Genomic DNA, 27,190 nt, shown 5'->3' with positions numbered 1-27,190 from the left:
GCGGAAAGAGACAGAGAAATATACACACACAGAGACAGAGAGAGACAGAGAGAGAGACAGACAGACAGACAGACAGACACAGAGACAAAGGAGAGAGAGAGAGAGACAGAGAGAGAGAGAGAGGATCATGGCTGATGTCCCTCAGTCATTTTTGGGATTGCTTGTGACCGTTTTGTACCTGCTATCAGGTAAGACAGGGGAGAGAGAGTAAGAATATGTCATTAGAGATCATAGAACACATTTATTTCACACGGCCAAACTAGTTCAGTTTACATTTGACTAACATTATGATGACATTTCTGTTGTGTATCTGTTTACTCTTATCTTCACTATTGTATAATAGACAGTATATTACACTATTATTCACACTGAAGAATATCAATAAGAATACCTATGAAATATAATGTCATCTGTATTACCAGTTAATAATTATCTGATGTCATGCTCCTTCCAGGTGTCAGTGGAGAAACTCTCTCTATGGTCTCCAGAGAGGGAGATGATGTCAGTCTGCCGTGTAACAATGTGGTTTATCCAAACTGCTCCTCTACTACATGGATGTATAGCATAAAAGGATCCTATGGTAGTATTCGAAAGGTCACATTGGGGGAGAGCAAAAGTGACCAGACAGAGAGACTGAATTTAGGGTCTAACTGTTCTCTACATGTTAGTGATGTCAGAGCTGAGGATGTTGGACTCTACACCTGTCGACAATACCTTACAGAGACTGCTTCACCACATGGAGGTGATGCCGATGTTGATCTGTCTGTTATAACTAGTGAGTATTACTGTTTAAATCAGAGTTTAAATGTCACTGTGTATAAGTGTGGTGTTAATAATCATATGTAATGTGAAAACAAACAACAAATTCTGTATACCGTTTTCTCTTTCTCAGTCTCCTCTACCACACCGTTGACAGATCTGAAGCCTAATGTAAATATGAGATTACGGTGTTCTCTGCTCACCGAAAGGGGAAATGGAACGTGCTCGCCAGTATTTAGTCTCAGCTGGGTCCTTAAAACAGGTACTAATGCCCAGGTCACACAGGATTCTTCCTGTGACATCACTCTGACTGTGCCACTCCAGAAGAAGGACAACAACAGGAAGTGGACTTGCACGCTGACTGAAAAGGGAAACGTGAAGATCTCCATTGACTTCACCTCCACGTTCTCAGGTATGTGTTCTTGTTATGCTATAATCTGAATGAGTTCACAAGATCTGTGATGATATTAATAACCTCTTGGAACTCCCCATCCCGGATCCGGGATCGTGACTAAAGCCTCAGGCTCATTAGCATAACGCAACGTTAACGATTTCTGAAAATCGCAAATAAAATGAAAATAATGCGTCTGCTCTCAAGCTTAGCCTTTTCTTAACAACACTGTCATCTCAGATTTTCAAAATATGCTTTTGAACCATAGAAATTGACTAATTTGTGTAAGAGTATGCAAAGCTAGCATAGCATTTTGAGTAGCATTTAGCACGCAACATTTTCACAAAAGCCAGATAACCAAATAAATAAAATAATTTACCTTTGAAGAGCTTCTGATGTTTTCAATGAGGAGACTCTCAGTTACATACCAAATGCGCAGTTTTTCCTGAAAGCGTCTGTGTGTAGGAGAAATCGTTCCGTTTTCTACATTGCATCTGGCTACCGAAACGACCCGAAAATTCAGTCACCTACAACGTAAAACTTTTTCCGGATTAACTACATAATATCGACCGAAACATGGCAAACGTTGTTTGGAATCAATCCTCAAGGTGTTTTTTCACATATCTCTTCATTGATATGCAGTTCGTGGAAGCTTGCTTTCCCCTCTGTATCCCATGGAAAAATACTGGCAGCTGCCTTTTGCGCACCAATTTCGGCGCAGGACACCGGGCGGACACCTGGTAAATGTGGTCTCTTATGGTCAATCTTCCAATGATCTGCCTACAAATACGTCACAATGCTGCAGACACCTTGGGGAAACGACAGAAAGGGCAGGCTCATTCCTCTCGCATTCACAGCCATATAAGGAGACAATGGAAAACAGAGCCTCAAAAATCCTGCTCATTTCCTGGATGCCGTCTCATCTTGGTTTTGCCTGAAGCTCACGTTCTAGGGCACGCACAGAAAATATCTTGGTAGTTCTGGACACGTCAGAGTGTTTTCTTTCGAAAGCTACCAATTATATGCATAGTTGAGCATCTTTTTGTGACAAAATATCTTGTTTAAAACGGGAACGTTTTTCATCCAAAAATGAAATAGCGCCCCCAGAGCATCAAAAGGTTAAAGTTGAATATCATACCTGATCCTTTCTCCTGATATTAGCGATATTAGTGATTGATGATGAATTTGATTGTCACGCCTTGGTCTTAGTATTTTGTGTTTTAGTTAATTAGTTGGTCAGGCCAGGGTGTGACATGGGTTTATGTTATTGTGTTGTCGTATTGGGTTTTTTGTAGGCATTGGAATTGTGGTTGATTAGGGGTGTGTTTAGTTTAGGTTTGGCTGCCTGAGGCGGTTCTCAATCAGTCAGGTGATTCTTGTTGTCTCTGATGGGGAACCGTATTTAGGTAGCCTGGGTTTCACTGTGTATTTCGTGGGTGATTGTTCCTGTCTCTGTGTAGTTTCACCAGATAGGCTGTACATAGGTTTCACGTTCCGTTTTGTTGTTTTGTATTTGTCTCAGTATTTTCATGTAATCGTCATTTGTTTCATTAAAAAACATGAGTAACTAACACGCTGCATTTCGGTCCGACTCTCTTTCTACAAACGAAGAACGCCGTTACAGAATCACCCACCACACACGGACCGAGCAGCGTGTTAACAGGCAGCGACAGCAGGAGCAGCGAAGGGAGGTCGTTATGGACAGCAGAAGCATGGAGTATACGACGTGGGATGAAATAGGCAGGGGGGCGGTCGACCCAGAGAGAGTGCAGGAGCCCGCCTGGGATTCGCTGGAGCAGTGCGAAGAGGGCTATAGGAGAATGGAGTTGGAGAGGCAATCACGACGGTGCAGAGGAAAGCCCGTGAGTCAGCCCCAAAAAATTATTGGGGGGGGCTCAGAGGGAGAGTGGCTGAGTCAGGAGACAGACCTGAGCCAACTCTCCCTGTTTATCGTGAGGAGCCAAGGAGGAGACCAGAACCGGTGTTGGAGGTGAGCGAAGCAGAGACTGTGAAGGAGTTAATGGGGAAATTGGAGGAGAGAGTAATGAGGGAGTTGCTAGTTTGGTGCTTTAGGTACAAGATTCGTCCGACGGAGCGTGTCGTGGATTTAATGGCACCTGGGTCAGCACTCCATACTAGTCCTGAGGTGCGTGTTAGTCGGCTGGTGAAAAATGTGCCAGCCTCACGCACTAGGCCTCCTGTGTACCTACCTAGCCTTGCACGTCCTGTGCCAGTCCTGCTCTCAGGCTCTCCAGTACACCTTCACGGTCCAGTCCATCCTGTGCCACCTTCACACACCAGTCCTCCGGTGGCAGCTCCCCGCACCAGGCTTCCAGAGACTGGCGACTCTGGCTGCTCCATGCAGATTGGCAGCTCTGGCGGCTTCTTGCAGACTGGCAGCTCTGGCTGCTCCATGCAGACTGGCATCTCTGGCAGCTCCTTGCAAACTGGCAGCTTCTTGCAGACTGGCAGCTCCTTGCAGACTGACAGCTCCTTGCAGATTGACAGCTCCATGCAGACTGACAGCTCTGGCTGTTCCATGAAGACTGACAGCTCTGGCTACTCCATGCAGACTGACAGCTCTGGCTGCTCCATGCAGACTGAGAGCTCTGGCTGCTCCATGCAGACTGGCAGCTCCATGCAGACTGGCTTCTCCGGCTGCTCAATGCAGACTGTCAGCTCTGGCTGTTCCATAAAGACTGATAGCTCTGGCTGCTCCATGCAGACTGACATCTCTGGCTGCTCCATGCAGACTGACAGCTCTGGCTGCTCCATGCAGCATGGCAGCTCTGGCTGCTCCATGCAGGCTGGCAGCTCTGGCTGCGCTAAACAGGTAGGAGACTCCGGCAACGCTGTAGAGGCGGAAGGCTCTGGCAGCGCTAAACAGGCGGGAGACTCCAGCAGCGCAGGAGAGGAGGAAGTCTCTGGCTGCGCTGAACAGGCGGGAGACTCCGGCAGCGCAGGAGAGGAGGAAGGCTCCGGCAGCGCTGGAGAGGCGAGGCGCACTCTTGGCCTGATAAGTGGTGCTGGCACTGGTGGTACTGGGCCGAGGACACGCACAGGAAGCCTGGTGCGGGGAGCTGCCATCGGAGGGCTGGTGTGTGGAGGTGGCACAGGATGGGCTAGACCGTGAAGGCGTACTGGAGATCTTGAGAGCAGTGCTGGCACAGGACATGCAAGGCTAGGGAGGTGCACAGGAGGCCTGGTGCGTGAGGCTGGCACCAACTTCACCAGCCGACTAGCACGCACCTCAGGACGAGTATGGAGCACTGACCCAGGTGCCATCAAATCCCCGACACGCTCATTCGGGCGAATTCCATATTTAAAGCACCAACACAGCAACTCCCTCATTAATCTCTCCTCCAATTTCCCCATTAACTCCTTCACAGTCTCTGTTTCGCTCAACTCCAACACCGGCTCTGGTTCTGGTCTCCTCCTTGGCTCCTCACGATAAACAGGGAGAGTGGACTCAGGTCTGACTCCTGACTCTGCCACACTCTCCCTGAGCTCCCCCCAAGAAATTTTTGGGGCTGACTCTCGGGCTTCCATCCGCGTCGCGGTGCTGCCTCCTCATACCGGCGCCTCTCCGCTTTCATCGCCTCCAGTTCTTCCTTGTGGCGGCGATTTTCTCCAGGCTGAGCCCAGGGTCCTTCTCCGTCAAATTCGTCCTCCCATGTCCATTCCTTTTTTTTGTTGCTCCTGCTGTTGCTTTTGCCTGTTACCACGCCACTTGGTCCTGTTGTGGTGGGCGATTCTGTCAAGGTTTTCCTTGTGGGAAGGAGGAGCGGACCAAAATGCAGCGTGGTTGTGATTCATTTTATTTAAATCAAGAGACGAGGGACTATACACGAATAAACTAACAAAATAACAAACGTGCGAAAACCTAAACAGCCCTATCTGGTGCAAAACACAGAGACAGGAACAATCACCCACAAACACACAGTGAAACCCAGGCTACATAAATATGGTTCCCAATCAGAGACAATGACTAACACCTGCCCCTGATTGAGAACTATATCAGGCCAAACACAGAAATAGACAAACAAGACATCCAACATAGAATGCCCACTCAGATCACACCCTGACCAACCAAAACATAGAAACATACAAAGTAAACTATGGCGAGGGCGTGACAACCGCATTATCTACCAAGAGAATTCTCTTCGATTATAATCACAGCCGTATATATTCCCCCCCAAGCAGACACATCGATGGCTCTGAACTAACTTTATTTGACTCTTTGCAAACTGGAATCCATACATCCTGAGGCTGCATTCATTGTAGCTGGGGATTTTAACAAGGCTAATCTGAAAACAAGACTCCCTAAATTGTATCAGCATATCGATTGAGCAACCAGGGCTGGCAAAACCTTGGATCATTGTTATTCTAACTTCCGCGACGCATATAAGGCCCTGCCCCGTCCTCCTTTCGGAAAAGCTGACCATGACTCCATTTTGCTGATCCCTGCCTACAGACAGAAACTAAAACAAGAAGCTCCCACGCTGAGGTCTGTCAAACGCTGGTCCGACCAAGCTGATTCCACACTCCAAGACTGCTTCCATCACGTGTACTGTGATATGTTTCGTATTGCGTCAGACAACAACATTGACGAATACGCTGATTCGGTGTGCGAGTTCATTAGAACGTGCGTTGACGATGTTGTTCCCATAGCAATGATTAAAACATTCCCTAACCAGAAACCGTGGATTGATGGCAGCATTCGCGTGAAACTGAAAGCGCGAACCACTGCTTTTAATCAGGGCAAGGTGTGACTGGTAACATGAGCGAATACAAACAGTGCAGCTATTCCCTCCGCAAGGCTATCAAACAAGCTAAGCGTCAGTATAGAGACAAAGTAGAATCTCAATTCAACGGCTCAGACACAAGAGGTATGTGGTAGGGTCTTCAGTCAATCACGGACTACAAAAAGAAAACCAGCCCAGTCACGGACCAGGATGTCTTGCTCCCAGGCAGACTAAATAACTTTTTTTCCCGCTTTGAGGATAATACAGTGCCACTGACACGGCCTGCAACGACAACATGCGGACTCTCCTTCACTGCAGCCAAGGTGAGTAAAACATTTAAACGTGTTAACCCTCGCAAGGCTGCAGGCCCAGACGGCATCCCCAGCCGCGCCCTCAGAGCATGCGCAGACCAGCTGGCTGGTGTGTTTACGGACATATTCAATCAATCCCTATACCAGTCTGCTGTTCCCACATGCTTCAAGAGGGCCACCATTGTTCCTTTTCCCAAGAAAGCTAAGGTAACTGAGCTAAACGACTACCGCCCCGTAGCACTCACTTCCGTCATCAAGGACCATATCACCTCCACCCTACCTGACACCCTAGACTCACTCCAATTTGCTTAACGCCCAAATATGTCCACAGACGATGCAATCTCAACCACACTGCACACTGCCCTAACCCATCTGGACAAGAGGAATACCTATGTGAGAATGCTGTTCATCGACTACAGCTCGGCATTTAACACCATAGTACCCTCCAAGCTCGTCATCAAGCTTTAGACCCTAGGTCTCGACCCCGCCCTGTGCAACTGGGTACTGGACTTCCTGACGGGCCACCCCCAGGTGGTGAGGGTAGGCAACAACATTTCCACCCCGCTGATCCTCAACACTGGGGCCCCACAAGGGTGCGTTCTGAGCCCTCTCCTGTACTCCCTGTTCACCCACGACTGCGTGGCCACGCACGCCTCCAACTCAATCATCAAGTCTGCACAACGCATCACCGGGTGCAAACTACCTGCCCTCCAGGACACCTACACCACCCGATGTCACAGGAAGGCCATAAAGATCATCAAGGACAGCAACCACCCGAGCCACTGCCTGTTCACCCCGCTATCATCCAGAAGGCGAGGTCAGTACAGGTGCATCAAAGCGGGGACCGAGAGACTGAAAAACAGCTTCTATCTCAAGGCCATCAGACTGTTATTAAACAGCAACCACTAACATTGAAGGCCTGCTGCCAACACACTGACTCAACTCCAGCCACTTTAATAATGGGAGTTGATGGGAAATGATGTAAAATATATCACTAGCCACTTTAAACAATGCTACCTAATATAATGTTTCCATACCCTACATTATTCATCTCATGTGTATACATATATATATATACTTTTTATGTAATACATGTATCACTAGCCAATTTAACTATGCCACTTTGTTTACATACTCATCTCATATGTATATACTGTACTCGATACCATCTACTATCTTGCCTATGCTGCTCTGTACCATCACTCATTCATATATCTTTATGTACATATTCTTTATCCCCTTACACTGTTTATAAGACAGTAGTTTTGGAATTGTTAGTTAGATTACTTGTTGGTTATCACTGCATTGTCGGAACTAGAAGCACAAGCATTTCGCTACACTCGCATTAACATCTGCTAACCATGTGTATGTGACAAATAAAATTTGATTTGATTTGATTTAAAAACAGCCCCAAACATATTTATAGGAAATACTGCTTGTCTAGTGCTCTAGAGATTGGAGAAAGATTTAACAGATTGAGTAGAGAAAACTCAACAGGCAACACAGAGTCACTGGATGTGGATGCATTCTGTACTGTGATGTCACCATTACTCACCAATGAAAAGTGGTCACTCTTTTTTCAACTACTATCCAGGAAGTACAGCCTCTACTGCAAGACCAGCCTTGTCAACCACCTCCCCATCTTCTGCTGGTATTGTATTTCATACTATATCCCTTCTCAGTTGTATTGTAGATTGTATGAGTGGTACAGCATGGGGCCAAAGTCAGATGTATTACCTTGGTCAACACAAAGCATATACAGTATATGCAGTCTAACTTATGTTTTGTTCTTCACATTTGCTGTGGTGCATTTCACACTTCTCTGTTCCCATATGAATCCCTGCTTGTCTATGTAACATCCCACGCCAGTGCTAAACTTTAATGACGTTAAAGTAAACTCCTGATATCAGTGATGAGTGAACAAGCACCCTGCACTCTACTGTATGTGTCTGATGATGAAGAGTTATTTAAAAGAGGATGTTTTTCTCCTCCTGAACTAGATATTAAAGGGCACAGAAGATGGTGGTGACGTCACCTTCAACGCCTCAGGAAAAATTAAATCAGAAATAGTACATCTTCCATGTGCCATCTTGATACATAAATGAGTACTGTTCCTGTTTTTTTATTTATTATTTTGACCTTTAGTTAACCAGTTAAGCCAGTTGAGAACAAGTTCTCATTTACAACTGCTACCTGGCCAAGATAAAGCAAAGCAGTGTGACACAAACAACACAGAGTTACACCTGGGATAAACAAACACAGGCAATAACACAATAGAAACATCTATATACAGTGTGTGCAAATGTAGTAAGATTAGGGAGGTTAGGCAATAAATAGGCCAGAGTGGCGAAATAATTACAATTTAGCAATTAAACACTGGAGTGATAGATATGCAGAAGATGAATGTGCAAGTAGAGATACTGGTGCAAATGAGCAACAACAAAAAATATAACAATATGAGGATGAGGTAGTTGAATGAATGCCGATTTACAGATGGGCTGTGTGTCACACCCTGGTCTGAGTATTTTATGTTTTCTTTATTATTTTGGTCCGGCCAGGGTGTGACATGGGTTTATTATGTGGTGTGTTTTGTCTGTTTTTTTGTAGGTGTTGGGATTGTGAATTAGTAGGGTTATCTAGAAAAGTCTATGGTTGCCTGAAGTGGTTCTCAATCAGAGGCAGGTGTTTATCATTGTCTCTGATTGGGAACCATATTTAGGCAGCCATATTCTTTTAGTGTGGGTGATTGTTCCTGTTCTTGTGTTAGTTTACACCAGTTTAGGCTGTTTCGGTTTTCACGTTACATTTATTGTTTTTGTATTGATTCGTGTTTCCTTTGTTTTATTAAACATGAATCTCAATAGCCACGCCGCATTTTGGTCCGAAACTCCTTCACATAAAGAAAGCCGTTACACTGTGTACAGGTGCAATGATCTGTGAGTTGCTCTGACAACTGGTGCTTAAAGTTAGTGAGGGAGATATGAGTCTCCAGCTTCAGTGATTTTTGCAATTCATTCCAGTCATTGGCAGCAGAGAATTGGAAGGAAAGGCAACCAAAGGAATTGGAATTGGGTGTGACCAGTGAAATATACCTGCTGGAGCGCATGCTACGGGTGGGTGCTCCTATAGTGACCAGTGAGCTGAGATAAGGCGGGGCTTCACCAAGCAAAGCCTTATAAATTACCTGGAGCCAGTGGGTTTGGCAATGAATATAAAGCGATGGCCAGCCAATGAGAGCATACAGGTCGCAGTGGTGGGTAGTATATGGGGCTTTGGTGAGAAAAAGATGGCACTGTGATAGATTGCGTCCAATTTGCTGAGGAGAGTGTTTGAGGCTATTTTGTAAATGACATCACCGAAGTCAAGGATCGGTAGGATAGTCAGTTTTACGAGGGTATGTTTGGCAGCATGAGTGAAGGATGCTTTGTTGCGAAGTAAGAAGCCGATTCTAGATGTAATTTTGGATTGGAGTCTGGAAGGATAGTTTACAGTCTAACCAGACACCTAGGTATTTGTAGTTGTCCACATATTCTAAGTCAGAACCGTCCAGAGTAGTGATGCTGGACAGGTGGGCAGGTGTGGGCAGCGATTGGTTGAAGAGCATGTATTTAGTTTTACTTGCATTTAAGAACAGTTGGAGGCCATGGAAGGAGAGTTGTATGGCATTGAAGCTTGTCTGGAGGTTAGTTAGCACAGTGTCCAAAGAAGGGCCTGAAGTATACAGAATGGTGTCGTCTGCGTAGAGGTGGATCAGAGAATCCCCAGCATCAAGAGCGACATCATTGATGTATACATAGAAAAGAGTCGGCCTGAGAATTGAACCCTGAACCCCCATAGAGACTGCCAGAGGTCTGGACAACAGGCCATCCGATTTGACACACTCTGTCTGAGAAGTAGTTGGTAAACCAGGCGTGGCAGTCATTTGAGAAACCAAGGCTGCTGACTCTGCCTATAAGAATGTGGCGAATAACAGAGTCGAAAGCCTTGGCCAGGTTGATGAATACGTTTGCACAGTATTGTCTTTTATCGATGGCGATTATTATATCGTTTAGGACCTTGAGCGTGGCTGAGGTGCACCCATGACCAGCTCGGAAACCAGATTACATAGCGGAGAAGGTACGGTGGGATTTGAAATGGTCGGTGATCTGTTTGTTAACTTGGCTTTCAAAGACGTTAGAAAGGCAGGGTAGGATAGATATAGGTCTGTAACAGTTTGGGTCTGGAATGTCTCCACCCCTTTGAAGAGGGGGATGACCGCGGCAGCTTTCCAATCTTTAGGGATTTCAGATTATACGAAAGAGAGGTTGAACAGGCTGGTAATAGGGGTTGCAACAATTACGGTGGTTAACTTTAGAAAGAGAGGGTCCTGATTTGTCTAGCCCAGCTGATTTGAAGAGGTCCAGATTTTGCAGCTCTTTCAGAACATTAGCTATCTGGAAATGGGTGAATGAGAAGCAAGGGGGGCTTGGGAAAGTTTCTGCGGGGGGTGCAGAACTGTTGGCTGGGGTAGGGGTAACCAGGTGGAAAGCATGGCCAGCCTGGGGAAAACTGTTTCAAAAATGTTTCTAGAAATTCTCGATTATCGTGGATTTATCGGTGGTGACAGTGTTTCCTAGCCTCAGTGCAGTGGGCAGCTGGGAGGAGGTGCTCTTATTCTCCATGGACTTTACTTTGTCCCAAATCTTTTTGGAATTTGTGCTACAGGATGCAAATGTCTGTTTGAAAAAGCTAGCCTTTGCTTTCATAACTGCCTGTGTATATTGGATCCTAACTTCCCTGAAAAGCTGCATTTCACAGGGACTATTCGATGCTAATGCAGTACGCCACAATGTGTTTTTGTGCTGGTCAAGGGCAGTCAAGTCTGGAGTGAACCAAGGGCTATATCTGTTCTTAATTCTACCTTTTTAGCATAGGGCATGCTTATTTAAGATGGTGAGGAAAGCACTTTTAAAGGACAACCAGGAATCCTCTACTGACGAGAGGAGGTCAATCTTCTTCCAGGATACCCGGACCAGGTCGATTAGGAAGACCTGCTCGCTGTAGTGTTTTAGGGAGCGTTTGACAGTGATGAGGGGTGGTCGTTTGACTACGGACCCATTACGGACGCAGGCAATGAGGCAGTGATCGCTGAGATCCTGGTTGAAGACAACCGAGGTGTATTTGAAGGGCAGGTTGGTCAGGATGATATCTATGAGGGTGCCCGTGTTTACGGATTTAGGGTTGTACCTGGTAGGTTCCTTGATAATTTGTGTGAGATTGAAGGACGACGTGAAAGTGAAAGACCTGTTTCTGGAATCCCCTATGGTAAAAAAATGAATGGTGAATAAACGATTTGAACAATTTACATGTTTGACTGCTATGTTGTATGGGTCTTATAGTGTTCCACTGCGGGCCCAAAGATTATTTTAGTGGTGGGGCTCTATCCACTATGGATACAACTTCCTCTGCGCTTGCGCATAATCATAATTCATATGCATGCCACTAGAATATACCATATTACTAAATATGGGTGTATCAGTGATATTACTGTTCTGCTAATGTGCATGGACCTTGTAGAGGAAAAAAAACTGATCCAAATGGTTGCCCAGTCAGGCAGGTATCTTTTTGAACGGCATACCCAGGGATTGTGAGTGAGCTCACTCAGCGCAGCTCCCGTAGTGCACATAGTGTAAATGGTACACTTTTTTTTCTTTCACTGTGTAAATTGACTGGATAAATTCACTGCAGTATGAAGCCTAACATTGAGTTAAAAACTTCGTAGGGATAGCCCCCGTTTTTCAATTTTTGCCTAAATGACATATTCAAATCTAACTGCCTGTAGCTCAGGCACTAAAGCAAAGATATGCATATTGTTGGCACCATTTGAAAGGTAACTGTCACGACTTCCGCCGAAGTTGGCTCCCCTGCCTGTTCGGGCGGTGCTCGGCGGTCGTCGTCACCGTCCTACTAGCCGCTACCGATCCCTTTTTCGTTTGTCTGTTGGTTTGGTCTTATTAGTTTCACCTGTGTGTATTTTTGGTTTAATTAGCTTCCCTATATGTAGTAGTTTGACCCGCCCTTGTTTTGTGCGTGTTTGTCTTTTGTTACGTGTGTACATATTAGGTCATAGTGTATTTTATTTTCTATACTGGACACCCTGTGGTTTTGGGTTGTCTGGTATAGTGCCCTGCATTGTATTGGGCTTATCAGATAGGTGTGCAATAGTAAAGCACTTTTTTTACTCTCTCTCTGCATCTGATTCCTGCACACACACCTAGTCCCGCGTAACACTTTGAAGTTTGTGGAATTGAATGTAGTAGAATATAACACAATGGATCTGGTAAAAGATAATACAAAGAAGAAAACAACAACCGTTTGTTTTCTACCACCATCTTTGAAATGCAACAGAAAGGTTCCAAATCTAGCCATCACTCTGGTTGTAATTCCGATGACAGCAGTGTATGTGCAAAGTTTCAGACTTAAAACCTCTCTGGGATATTTGGGACTCTAGCGTCCCACCTGGCCAAAAGCCAGGGAAAATGCAGGGTGCCAAATTCAAATAAATTACTATAAAAATCAAACCTTCATGAAATCACACATGCAAGATAACAAATTAAAGCTACACTTGTTGTGAATCCAGCCAACATGTCAGATTTCAAAAAGGCTTTTCGGCGAAAGCAAACGATGCTATTAACTAAGGATAACACCTCCGTAAACAAAGAGAGAAAACATATTTCAACCCTGCAGGCACGACACAAAACGCAGAAATAAAAATATAATTCATGCCTTACCTTTGACGAGATTCTTTTGTTGGCACTCCAATATGTCCCATAAACATCACAAATGGTCCTTTTGTTCGATTAATTCCGTCGATATATATCCAAAATGTCCATTTATTTGGCGCGTTTGATCCAGAAAGACACCGGTTCTAACTTGCGCAACGTAACTACAAAATATCTCAAAAGTTACCTGTAAACTTTGCCAAAACATTTCAAACTACTTTTGTAATACAACTGTAGGTATTTTTTTACGTAAATTATCGATAAAATTGAAGACGGGATGATCTGTGTTACTGCCCCCTGTCACCAAGACGTTTTAAAGTATGATCAAACTACATGACATTTAGTGTGAAGTCACCCAGGTACATTTAGGTAAATCGTGAAGGAGATATTTACATTCACATTACATTTTTCTACAAGAATATTGTCAAATCTGTATACTTGGACTTTCATTTAGCTTTCCAGTATTAGTAGCCATATTGTAAGTTCAACATTTGCAAAACACCCAGTTCTCACAACTTCATAACTCTCCACATTCTTATGATTTTTGTCCAAAAGGAAAAGACTTGCTGTCGCACAAGGTTAGCAGCTACATTTTGCGACAAAAACAGGGGTTCCCATAAAGCCCAGCTCATTGTCTATCTAGCTAGCTTTGTTTGACCCCGATTGGTGCTTATTTCACAAAGTTACAGTCAATCAAGTGAAGAACATCCGCGTCATCGGCGTGCCGTGGAGGCGTCGCTCTCTGACCAAATTTGGTGTCCTATAGGATATACTGCACTCCAAATGATATAGTGAAGTCTGGTTACAGTCTAGGATCTCTGAGGAATGAATGTGAATGTGGTTTGATTGGTTGAAACACCATTTAGAGTTAGATTTTCACAGATTCCTTTATTTGATAATTGAACGAGTGGAAATACAAAATCGATCGTGCATGCTATATGAACCATTTTAGGATATGAAAAAGGATTTTATCTAACAAAACAAAAGTTTATGCTATCTCTGGAACCCTTTGGACGATAAATCAGAGCAAGATTTCAGAATGTAAGTCCACATTCTATCTTCAGAGGTGAATTTATCAAACCTATCGCAGTGAAAAAAAGTGTTTTGTTGTTAGGAGCTCTCCTCAAACAATAGCATGGCATTTTTTCGCAGTAGTAGCTATTGTAAATTGGACACGCAGTTATATTAACAAGAATTTAAGCTTTCAGCCAATATAACACTCTTATATGTACCGACATTTGTTGTTTTTCTAAAAATCTGCGATCGTGACACACGGCGCTGCATGATTTACAACTGTCCCGTTCACGGGATGCCTATCCCCAAGAAGTTTTTAATGAATTATAGGCTAATATTCATACCCTTCTAAGTTTGGCTATAGGCTACATCTCAATCTTGTCTGTCTTCATTGTTCTGCAGTGCTATTATGCACCTCTCCGCTGCCACAACTATTCCTTTTAAGTCTAGTGGAGTCCCAGGCCAGGAAAATCCAGACTACAAAAGCTTGATGGACACTTACTTCAATTCATTTTCTTTAGCCTACTAATAGGAGGAGAGATATAGGCTTGCTCTTCCTTGCTGAATATAAAGTAGGCTACAGCATTAACGGGCAGAGAGTTTTCCTATAGTAGGCCTATCTTAACACCGGCCTACATCCTGACAAAATAGGCCTAAAACATTACTGGCCTGCTAATGTACCTTTCTGAACCTTCTAAACGGTCTACAATAGACCCAAACTGATCCAAATAGTTGCATAATCGGGCGTAGTGTAACGGTTCTCGTCTGTCGAAGGAGAAGCGGACCAAAATGCAGCGTGGTATTTTTGAGACATGTTTAATGACGAAGAAAACAAACAAAAACAACAAACGGACCGTGAAAAACTATACAGCCTATCTGGTGACAACAAACACAGACACAGGAACAATCACCCACGAAATACTCAAAGAATATGGCTGCCTAAATATGGTTCCCAATCAGAGACCACGATAAACACCTGCCTCTGATTGAGAACCACTCCAGACAGCCATAGACTATGCTAGACACCCCCACTAAACCACACACCCAATACCTAAAAAAAAAACAAGACAAAACACACCACAATAAACCCATGTCACACCCTGGCCTGACCAAATAAATAAAGACAAACACAATATATTTCGACCAGGGCGTGACACGTAGACAGAAACAAAACAGGATATGAGTGTTTTTTCAAATTAGCCTATATATTACTGCATTTTACAGCCGATGGACAATAACTGTGTATTCTCAATAATACATTCCTCATTGCACTGTGTTGTTGCAGCCCAATCATTTTCTTGTCTAAAAACGTAGGCCTAACATTATGATTGTCAAGTTATTGGCTTTGCATTCCAGGGACTACAGAGAGCAGCCTGGAGAAAAGCAGGCAGGTCCTTGCCATTCAGGCAAGACCAAAAAATGTCTCCCAGCAAAACTGTTAGAGTCCCAGTATTCAAAATGAGGTTGAAAAGACGTCTTAAAGACGTATTTACCAGACGTTGACGTTAGGACGTTGAAGTTTACAGATGTTGAAAATATGTATTTTTTTCCTGCTGTTGAAATCAAGGACATTTTTTGTTATGAATGAAAGTTGAAAAGATGTAATCAAGGCCAGACCGGAAAAAATCTTAATCAAACATACAATCAAACCAGTCAAACTATGACTGGTCAGATCTGGACCAAAAACTAATGTCCATGGATGTGGAAATCAAGGCCGGTCCAGACTGCAACATTTTTTTTTTAATGTTCAAAAGGCCCTCTGTGTCACTTCGTGCTTACTGATGTGTAGCCTACAGTGTTGCCTGAAATTGAATTTTAGCCTACTGTATGTAAAACACCCCAAAAAATGTCCAGTCTGGAAAGAACCAGAAAAAGATATTGGCTCGTGCTTACCGGGGTGCAGTCTACCATGTTGGCCCTAAATGGAATTTTAAGCATGCCCATCCATCCATGTGGGAGGCCCACAATTTGTAAAACAGGCTGTTGCATTGGCATTATTAGTCCTGATTCCTGAGACTAATCAGTTTGGCTATTTAAGCCCCGAATATCAGCTACCCAACTTTATCAAGTTATCATGACACTATTTACAATGTGTTTACACAGTGGGAAAGGCAGAAGTATTTTATTTTTCGCTATAATCAGCTTGTGAAAAATTGACGGATACAAACTTGACACCACTGATGATAACAATGGGGTGAAACAATGGGGTGACAATGGGGTGATTGTCAATTCCGTATTGTCCATTTTACTTTGACCTGTCCTGTTTTTAGAAAATATTGTTTGACAGTACATTTTTTATTTGATTGGGTGCCATTTAGGTTAGAATATTTGATAGGAGAAACCTGCATGACGTAAAAAGTGTCTTAGGGTAGGCTATTTGGTCAAAGAAACCTGCATGATGTAAAAAGTGTCTTTGGGTAGGCTATTTGGTCAGAGAAACCTGCATGATGTAAAAAGTGTCTTTGGGTAGGCTATTTGGTCAAAGAAACCTGCATGATGTAAAAAGTGTCTTAGGGTAGGCTATTTGGTCAAAGAAACCTGCATGATGTAAAAAGTGTCTTTGGGTAGGCTATTTGGTCAGAGAAACCTGCATGATGTAAAAAGTGTCTTAGGGTAGGCTATTTGGTCAGAGAAACCTGCATGATGTAAAAAGTGTCTTTGGGTAGGCTATTTGGTCAAAGAAACCTGCATGATGTAAAAAGTGTCTTAGGGTAGGCTATTTGGTCAGAGAAACCTGCATGATGTAAAAAGTGTCTTAGGGTAGGCTATTTGGTCAGAGAAACCTGCATGATGTAAAAAGTGTCTTAGGGTAGGCTATTTGGTCAGAGAAACCTGCATGATGTAAAAAGTGTCTTAGGGTAGGCTATTTGGTCAAAGAAACCTGCATGATGTAAAAAGTGTCTTTGGGTAGGCTATTTGGTCAGAGAAACCTGCATGATGTAAAAAGTGTCTTAGGGTAGGCTATTTGGTCAGAGAAACCTGCATGATGTAAAAAGTGTCTTTGGGTAGGCTATTTGGTCAGAGAAACCTGCATGATGTAAAAAGTGTCTTTGGGTAGGCTACTGTAGTTCTGCCTGTCATTGCAGCCAAAAGAGATGGAGGAAAGCCAATTTTCGCTGTGTCTGGTTTTCCAATTCTATATGATTTTGCTTTGCTGGAATACAGATACAAAATCATAGTCAATGGCATGGAGGAGGAGTGCAGAGATTGTTGTTGATGATGGTGGGTGAAGAGAGATTTGCACAACAATGTTTGGTTGTGCTGCGAGCTAACTATCAACATCAAGCATCCTAAACCTCATAACTGTGATCATACTGTAGCCACCTTTTGTGAATGTGTTGAGCAAATTGAATTGTGAAATTTCCCCACCAAAAACCAATATCCATGTGTGCACGGGGGCTTTGTCATGCTGAAACAGGAAATGGCCTTCCCCAAACTGTTGCCACAAAGTTGGAAGCACGGAATAATCTAGAATGTCATTGTATGCTGTCCCGTTTACATTTCCCTTCACTGGAACTAAGGGGCCTAGCCCAAACCATGAAAAACAGCCCCAGACCATTATTCCTCCTCCACCAAATTTTACAGTTGGCACTATGCATTGGGGCAGGTAGGGTTCTCCTGGCATCCACCAAACCCAGATTTGTCTGTTGGACTGCCAGATGGTGAAGCATGATTCATCACTCCAGAGAACGTGTTTCCATTGCTCCAGAGTCCAATTGTGGCAAGCTTTACACCATTCCAATCGAAGCTTGGCAATGTGAATTGTGATGTTAGGCTTGTGTGCGGCTGCTCGGTCATGGAAACCCATTCCATTAAGCTCCCGGTGAATAGTTATTGTGCTGATGTTTCTTCCAGAGGCAGTATGGAACTCGGTAGCGAGTGTTCGATTTTTACCCACTGCGCACTTCAACACTCGGCGGTCCCGTTCTGTGAGCTTGTGTGGCCTACCACTTCATGCTGAGCCGTTGTTGCTCCTAGAGGTTTCCAATTCACAATAACAGCACAGTTGACCAGGGCAGCTCTAGCAGGGCATAAATTTGACCAACTGACTTGTTGGAAAAGTGGCATCCTATGACGGTGCCACGTTGAAAGTCCCTGAGCTCTTCAGTCGGGCCATTCTACTGCCAATGTTTTACGTTGGAGATTGCATGGCTGTGTGCTCGATTTTATACACCTGTCAGCAACGGGTCAGCAACGGGTCTGTCTGAAATAGCCGAATCCATTAGCCGAATCCATTTATCTTTGTGTTCTAAAATCATCCTCATCAAATAAACAAGGTAGAATACCCACACTCCCCAAGCCATATTATTTTCCTTCGACATTTTTAATTAGCCTACAAATTGCCTGCTCCTTATTTTCATGTACAATACAGTACCTAGAATACAAGGGTTGCATTTGCACTAAACAATTTCATGTCTGAAAAATAGTGTCTAAAATTGGATTTATGGTTAATCTCATATACTATTGAGAACATATAGCTAGCTCATCAATATGCAAATGATGTGTGAGTTTAGCTATTTTCTGATTCAGATGTACAATGACAAGGTGCACATGCCCATTAGGCCAGTTATCATACTGTAGGTCTGTGGCTGCCTTGGTGATGCATAACTGTATGATAAGCTGCAAGATGGGTTCACATGGCTGATATCCTGAGACAGTGACAGTCAAATACAACTGACTGGTGACCTCACAACTGGACAAAAGGTCATGTCATTTGAAAAAGCTACAAACACAGACAAGCTTTAGAGACTGAATTATGAGAAAGCTACAAACACAGACAAGCTTTAGAGACTGAATTATGAGACTGATTTATGATCTGTGATGAATGAACATTGACACTACTTCAACTTGAATAATGTTTTTAAGTTAACAATTAAAACACATTTAAACTCTTCAATAAATCAACATTGAATTAATCAAAATATAATTAAACAACGTACAAATAATCTAACTTGTTTGCAAAAGCCTGATGGACTTGAAGAGCTCATCTCTCTCGCCATCTGCTTCCACAACCATCTCCTTGAGCGTCGGAGAGAAGGCATAACCTAAACCCACACGGCTCGACCGGGCACGTCTCTCTCCTGAGGAGAGGCAGAGGCGAGTCAGCACCAGGAGCTGCCTATACTGAGGCCAGGTTGGTCACTTTGTCTCCACTTGTTCGCTGCGGCCAGCTAAAGGGGGTGGCTTGGAAGTTGTGGGGGATATACTGCTGAGTCAAAGCGCCGGTCCATCATTCCCCAGACCCTTGCTCGACAGCACTCTTGTATGGCAAAGCCAGGCCTTTTCTCTACCTGCCCTCATCGACTCGGGTGCTGATGAGAGTTACCTGGCCCGAGGTGTTGCCCAGTTGGGTCTGGACACTGTTCCACTCAATTCACCCCTCGATGCCAACGCTCTCAATGGACAGCTCCTCGTCCGTGTTAGTGGGAGGACTGTGCCGGTCATCCTGCTTCTCTCTGGGAATCACCAGGAAAGGATTAGTCTCCACATAATCGACTGCACTCACTCTCTCCTGGTTCTTGGCCATCCTTGGTTAAAGCTGCACATCCCAGAGATCGACTGGACTGCTGGAAGGGTAACCACTAGGCGTACATTTTGTCACTCTAAGTGTCTACATTCTGCCCTTCCCTCTGCCTTGTCCCAGTCCATTCCAGTACCCTCGGACCTGTCATCAATTCCTCTAGAGTATCACGATCTAGCTCGTGTTCAGCAAGCTCCACACCCTGTCTCTGCCGCCTCATCGGCCGTACGACTGCGCTATTGACCTCCAGCCTGGAGCTCCTCTCCCCTGTAGCCGGTTGTATAACCTCCCTCACCCTGGGCAAGAGGTTATGGAGGGGTACATCCAGGATTCCCTGGCTGCAGGACATTGTGGGCCTTCTTCCTCTCAGGTAGGGGCTGTTTTTTTTGGGTCACTGAGGTCGTGCATAGGCTTCCGTGTGCTGAATAGTTTCACTGTTAGGAACAAGTATGCCTTGCCACGCACCAGTTCTGCTTTTGCCCCCCTCCATGGTGCCACGGTGTTCACTAAACTGGACCTCCGGAATGCCTACCACCTTGTCTGCATCAGAGAGGGTGACAAGTGGAACATGGCGTTCAAAACGGCGTTCAACGGTGTTCATGCCGTTTTGGTCTCACTAACGCTCCTGCTGTTTTCCAGAGCCTGGTTAATGATGTTATGTGGGATGTGACTGGACGCTTCGTTTTTGTCTATGTGGATGATATAGACATTTTCTAAGGACCAGCAACACATTCACCAAGATTTCCAACAGCTGGGGTTTGCCATTTTTTTTAAACGATTCATCTGTAACTACAGCCGTATGGCAGACCCTCACCACTCTCACCTCCACCTCCACTCAGTTCCACTGGACACCTGAGGAAGAGGCAGCGTTCCGGGAACTCAAGCTTCACTTCTGCTCCGATCCGAACCCAGAACTCCAGTTCGTCGTCGAGGTGGATGCCTCAACACAATAGGGTAGGTTCTGTCTCAACGTCCCTCCTCTGATCAGAAGCTCCACCCATGTGCCTTCTTGTCCTGCAAACTCTCACCTGCAGCAGGACATTTTGACAAAGGTAACCAGGAACTTCTGGCTGTGAAGCTGGGTCTTGAGGAGTGGCGTCACTAGTCGGAGGGCTCAGGTTCTCCCCTTTATTGGGTGGACGGATCACAAAAACCTGTCATACATCCAGACTGCCAAACGTTTGAGCTCCCGGCAGGCCAGGTGGGCATTGTTCTTTGGAAGATTCAACTTTATACTCACTTATCACCCCGGATCTAAGAATACCAAGCCTGACGTCCTCTCCCGTCAGTTCAATGACGACAACACAGGTTCCATGCCAGAGAACATTATGCCATCCACCTGCATCGTTGCCGCTGTCTCCTGGGAGATCGAGTCCCATATTCGCCAGGCTCAGCATAACTCAGTCATCCTCACCATCATCAACAGATTTTCCAAGCAGCTCACTTCATTCCCCTCTCCAAGCTTCCATCTTCCAGGGAGATTGCAGACCTGCTGGTATCCCATTAACCTACACACAGTGGCCTGCTAGCTAATAATAGACAGTTTAACATTTCAAAATGTATTTACTTATTTGAATTGGTTCACTTCTACGCCCACGAAGCGGACAACCGAGCGAAGAGCTGCCATTTCATAATCTGTTACATTATTTTTCTTGCACTCTGACAGGTAAATATTTAGCCTGTAGTCCTAATATTTAGCTAGTGAATGGCCTAATATCTAGCTAATATTTCGCTTTTACTTCAGCTACACATCACTTGCCTCTCTCTTCCAGCTGTTTCCATAGGCAACAGGCTACTCAAGCCTCTCCAGAATAGGCCATTCCTCTTCTCGTGAAATCCCAGGAAAAGCTATAGGCTACAAAAGCTATATGATATTTACTTGTATCATTGTTTATACTATAAAGCAGGCTTGCTCTTGCTAATTACTGAATGTAAAACTCGCCAGCCATGATAACATTGTTGCACTGATGAATTGCAAATAGTTTCACAGGACATACAGAAATGTTCACAGTGAAAAAGAAGAACCAAAGGAATTGACAACCATTAGAAAAATGGAAATCACTTGCAAACCACTTGAACAACGATGCAATGACATGCTGTAATAGATGAGCAGGCTAAATGGCATTTGTTGTTGAATTGCTACATTTAAATACAAGTTACTATATTATTTTTCATTAGTCCTACATGTACATTGAAGTATTATTTGCAGTTGTCACTATGACAATGAACACACCATGAAAGCACTGAATGGTCTGAACCAGTATCTGTGTGTTAAGAAACCTTGTGAAAGGTCCTGTTTATATAGGCAGCTCTGCAGTAGGATGCGTTGATCAGTCGACTGACAGGAGTAGGACTGTAGAACGATACATGATCAACTTTCATCTCGTGTGGATGCTCACCAACGTTTTATAGTTATGTAGCCTATATTTTATCATAATCGTTACAGGTATTGTCTTGGTGGACGGCCCAGGCCTTAACTCTGACACAACACAACTAACGTCATTATCACAACAGAACTACATTATCGCTACTTGAATGAAATAAATATAAAATTACACACACATACTTGTTCACTTGACTTTTATGCTCTATAAATTTGAAAACGTCTAATATTAGCAGAAAGGTTTGGAACTCTGTCTATTAACTATTTTACAGCATGGTGATGTCATTATGGAAGGCTAAAAGTATCCCACCAAACAATAATAATAATAATAATAGTAATAAATATATATATATATTACACATTTTACACATGAGATATAAACATACGAACAACACAAACAACGACTACATCTCATCTGCTAAAACACTGTATCCCATGCTTGTTCAATGAACCATAAACAATTAATGAACATGCACCTGTGGAACGGCCGTTAATGCCATTGGTCAACATCTCAGATGCTTTTAAAAAGGTTTCACTGTTTATTCTCTTTTTTGATCCTGAACTGCTGTGGTGAGACTCTCTCTCTCCCTCCCTCTCTATCTCACTCTCTCCTTCTCTCTGTGTCTCTCTCCCTCTGTCTCTCTCTCTCCACCCCATGGGCATGGTCTTTCAGGCTATGATTTCTCTCTCTCTCTTTCTCTCTCTCTCTTTCTCTCTCACTCTCTCTCTCTCTCCCCTCTCTCTCTCCCTCCCTCTCTCTCTCTCCCCTCCCTCTCTTCCTTAGTCTTTCTCTTGCTCTCTCTCGCTCTCTTTCTCCCCCTTTCTCTCCCTTTCTCTCCCTCTCTCTTTCCCCCTCTCTCTTTCTCTGTCTCTCTCCCTCTCTCTCTCCCTCCCTCTCTTCCTCTCTCTGTCTCTCGCTCTCTCTCATCCTCTTTCTCCCTCTCTCTCTCCCTCCCTCTCTTCCTCTCTCTCTCTCTCGCCCTCTGTCTCCCTCTCTCTGTGTCTCTCTCCCTCTCTCTCAATTCAATTCAATTCAAGGGCTTTATTGGCATGGGAAACATGTGTTAACATTGCCAAAGCAAGTAAGGTAGATAATATATAAAGTGAAATAAACAATAAAAATTAACAGTAGACATCACACATACAGAAGTTTCAAAACAATAAAGACATTACAAATGTCATATTATATATATATACAGTGTTTTAACAATGTACAAATGGTAAAGGACGCAAGATAAAATAAATAAGCATAGATATGGGTTGTATTTACAATGGTGCGTGTTCTTCACTGGTTGCCCTTTTCTCGTGGCAACAGGTCACAAATCTTGCTGCTCTGATGGCACACTGTGGAATTTCAGCCAGTAGATATGGGAGTTTTTCAAAATTGGATTTGTTTTTGAATTCTTTGTGGATCTGTGTAATCTGTGGGAAATATGTCTCTCTAATATGGTCATACATTGGGCAGGAGGTTAGGAAGTGCAGCTCAGTTTCCACCTCATTTTGTGGGCAGTGAGCACATAGCCTGTCTTCTCTTGAGAGCCATGTCTGCCTACGGTGGCCTTTCTCAATAGCAAGGCTATGCTCGCTGAGTCTGTACATAGTCAAAGCTTTCCTTAATTTTGGGTCAGTCACAGTGGTCAGGTATTCTGCCGCGGTGTACTCTCTGTGTAGGGCCAAATAGCATTCTAGTTTGCTCTGTTTTTTTGTTAATTCTATCCAATGTGTCAAGTAATTATCTTTTTGTTTTCTCATGATTTGGTTGGGTCTAATTGTGCTGCTGTCCTGGGGCTCTGTAGGGTGTGTTTGTGAACAGAGCCCCAGGACCAGCTTGCTTAGGGGACTCTTCTCCAGGTTCATCTCTCTGTAGGTGATGGCTTTGTTGTGGAAGGTTTGGGAATCGCTTCCTTTTAGGTGGTTATAGAATTTAACGTCTCTTTTCTGGATTTTGATAATTAGTGGGTATCGGCCGAATTCTGCTCTGCATGCATTATTTGGTGTTCTACGTTGTACACGGAGGATATTTTCTCTCTCTCTCCACCCCATGGACTTTTGGGAAATGGCCTTTCAGGCTATGATTTCTCTCTCTCCCTCTCTCTCTCTCTCTTTCTCTCTCTCCCTCTCTCTTTCTCTCTTTCTCTCTCACCCTCCTTCTGTCCCTCTCCCTTTCTCTCGCCCTCCTTCTCCCTCTCTCTCTCTGTCTCTCTCCCTCTCTCTCTCCCTCTCTCTGTGTTTCTCTCCCCCTCTATTTCTCTTGCTCTCTCTCTCTCCCTCCCTCTCTTCCTCTCTCTTTCTCTCGCCCTCTTTCTCCCTCTCTCTGTGTCTCTCTTTCTCCCTATCTCTCTCCCTCTCTCTCTTGCTCTCTCTCTGTCTCTCTCCCTCTCTCTTTCCCTCTATCTTTCTCTTGCTCTATCTTTGTCTCTCTACCTTTTTCTCTCCCTCCCTCTCTTCCTCTATCTTTCTCTGTCTCTCTCCCTCTCTCTCCCCTCCCTCTCTTCCTCTCTCTTTCTCTCGCTCTCTCTCATCCTCTTTCTCCCTCTCTCTCTCCCTCCCTCTCTTCCTCTCTCTTTCTCTCGCCCTCTTTCTCCCTCTCTCCGTGTCTCTCTCCCTCTGTCTCTCTCCCTCCCTCTCTCCCTCTCTCTGTGTCTCTCTCCCTCTGTCTCTCTCCCTCTCTCTGTGTCTCTCTCCCTCTCTCTCTCCCTCTCTCTGTGTCTCTCTCCCTCTCTCTCTCCCCTCTCTCTGTGTCTCTCTCCCTCTCTCTCTCTCTCTCCCCTCTCTCTGTCTCTCTCCCTCTCTCTCTCCCCCCTCTCTGTGTCTCTCTCTCCCTCTCTCTCTCCCTCTCTCTGTGTCTCTATCCCTCTCTCTCCCTCTCTCTGTCTCTCTCTCTCTCTCTCTCTCTCTCTCTGTCTCTCTCCCACTCTCTCCCTCTCTCTCTCCCTCTCTCTGTGTCTCTCTCTCTCTGTCTCTCTCCCCTCTCTCACACTCTCTCCCCCCTCTCCCCCCTCCCTTTCTCTCGCCCTCTTTCTCCCTCCCTTTCTCTCTCTCTCTCTCTCTCCATGCTTAGAATAATGTATTGTAATGCTACTTAATGCTTTGAAACTTCAGCTTGGTGCCTTGTATGTGAAACCAGTAATTTTACAAAGTAATTAAACATAATTCTAGTTAGAATTCCAATCTCATGACAACTATTTCATCTTAGTCAGCTAAACAACTAATAATTGTTGCATATTGTTCAACCATTTTCTCTTGCATGTTACTATTTATCTTATGGAGTCAGATCTACATTATAATAGGCTAATTCCATGGTCTTTTTACAAGTTGAATGTGATGTATATATAATAAACTGTATATACACTATTCAAATATGTCTGTCCACGACACTACTATCCAGGAAGTACAGCCTCTTCTACTTGGCTGTGGTGCCGTTCACACTTCTCTTCCTGTGTGAATTCCTGCTTCTCTGTGAAGCCAAATACCGATACTCCAGGTTGAAGGTGTTATATAACCTTTCAATTATTTAGTGGATGGTGTGAACAATCATAATCCATTACACACAAATTAAAACACTCAGCTAGATTGTTGGTGTTCAGACAGAGGTGGAGTTGTTTGGCTGATGGATATTGGTCCTTAGTATCCTCTATTGACCGGTGTGTGATACAAACTTTACTTTCATTTAAATCAATCTAAATGATTGACTGTGTTTAATCACTGTCTGTCTCATTGTCCAGGTACCAGTAATGCTGTTAAGTTGCCCATCAGTCACATCATGCTCTTTGTGACACTGACCATCATGGCTGCCATAGTCACTATTCACACAAGGAGGATCCGCCCACCCAAGGCTCTGCCCCCACAAGCAGGTGAGAGTCACAGGCATTGGTCCAGTTCCATTTAGGTTCCTAACTCCTCCCACAACATCAGAGTTCACAGATCTGAAAGGACTGTATAGACCTAAACATTATGAATGGTTCCATAAAATCAAATGTATTTTATATAGCCCTTCGTACATCAGCTGATATCTCAAAGTGCCGTACAGAAACCCAGCCTAAAACCCCAAACAGCAAGCAATGCAGGTGTAGAAGCATGGTGGCTAGGAAAAACTCCCTAGAAAGGCAAAAACCTAGGAAGAAACCTAGAGAGGAACCAGGCTATGTGGGGTGGCCAGTCCTCTTCTGGCTGTGCCGGGTGGAGATTATAACAGAACATGGCCAAGATGTTCAAATGTTCATAAATGACCAGCATGGTGAAATAATAATGAGGCAGAACAGTTGAAACTGGAGCAGCAGCACGGCCAGGTGGACTGGGGACAGCAAGGAGTCATCATGTCAGGTAGTCCTGGGGCATGGTCCTAGGGCTCAGGTCCTCCGAGAGAGAGAAAGAAAGAGAGAAAGAGAGAATTAGAGAAAGCATACTTAAATTCACACAGGACACTGAAAGGGACAGGAGAAGTACTCCAGATATTACAAACTGACCCTAGCCCCCGACACATAAACTACTGCAGCATAAATACTGGAGGCTGAGACAGGAGGGGTCAGGAGACACTGTGACCCCATCCGAGGACACCCCGGACAGGGCCAAACAGGAAGGATATAACCCCACCCACTTTGCCAAGGCACAGCCCCCACACCACTAGAGGGATATCTTCAACCACCAACCTACCATCCTCCATAGAACACATGGAGCAAACAACACATTACATTCACATATTCTGATCTTCAGACGTGTGAACTGAAATGGAATCAGGTCATGAATAGTCCTTTGACGTAGTCATCTTGTCCATCTAATCCCCTATTAACTAGTTCATCTTTATGATCTGCTATAGAATGAATGGTGAGACATGTTGTCTAATGTGTTGTTTTGTTCTCTGTATAGAAGAAGCCTCTGGTATTGAGATTCATGTCCTGGAGGAATGACCCCTGTTCCTCACTCTTCTCCCTGTGCTGGACTAAGACTTTCAAACTGTCTATAGCTTTATTGATTCAGTAACAGAGGACATTATACATGTTTTTAAAGCTGATGTTCATCTATTTTAGTGCATAGTGTGGAAGATGTATTAATTTGTAGTTGTGTTCTCTTATTTTAGTATCTTTTTAAAGACCTTTATGTAGTAGGGATTCAAATATCAGCAAACCTTGGTTGATGTTTTACATTTTTGCTGTCCATTGTGAATGACGTCAGCATGGAGAAATTCCTTGGTTTTGTTTAATTAATAAGTTGTGTCCTAAGCAGACTTAAAATGAGCACAATGCTTATTCTAAAATGTATATTAATTACTAAAACTGTTTTTAAATAAACTAATAAAAATACAGTA

General features: G+C 44.1%; 1 protein-coding gene across 1 annotated transcript; it reads left to right on the top strand.

The window, feature by feature from the left end:
* LOC135557228 (uncharacterized) lies at nt 1-27,190 on the top strand. Its single transcript, XM_064990432.1, has 6 exons — nt 1-188; nt 455-775; nt 893-1,171; nt 7,801-7,857; nt 25,611-25,739; nt 26,752-27,190. The coding sequence occupies exons 1-6, from the start codon at nt 128-130 to the stop codon at nt 26,790-26,792; spliced, it is 888 nt and encodes a 295-aa protein (XP_064846504.1). The 5' UTR covers nt 1-127; the 3' UTR covers nt 26,793-27,190.

This window comes from Oncorhynchus masou, chromosome 16 (assembly GCF_036934945.1).
Source record: "Oncorhynchus masou masou isolate Uvic2021 chromosome 16, UVic_Omas_1.1, whole genome shotgun sequence".
Taxonomy (NCBI): domain Eukaryota; kingdom Metazoa; phylum Chordata; class Actinopteri; order Salmoniformes; family Salmonidae; genus Oncorhynchus; species Oncorhynchus masou.
This window is presented reverse-complemented; position numbering and strand designations above follow the sequence as displayed.

What these genes read in the sequence shown, in the direction of transcription:
- LOC135557228 (XM_064990432.1), top strand. Translation starts at nt 128, where the DNA reads ATGGCTGATGTCCCTCAGTCATTTTTGGGATTGCTTGTGACCGTTTTG. An exon ending in TGATCTGTCTGTTATAACTA is followed by an intron (nt 776 to 892) that starts GTGAGTATTACT and finishes TCTCTTTCTCAG; the next exon opens with TCTCCTCTACCACACCGTTG. An exon ending in CTTCACCTCCACGTTCTCAG is followed by an intron (nt 1,172 to 7,800) that starts GTATGTGTTCTT and finishes ACTACTATCCAG; the next exon opens with GAAGTACAGCCTCTACTGCA.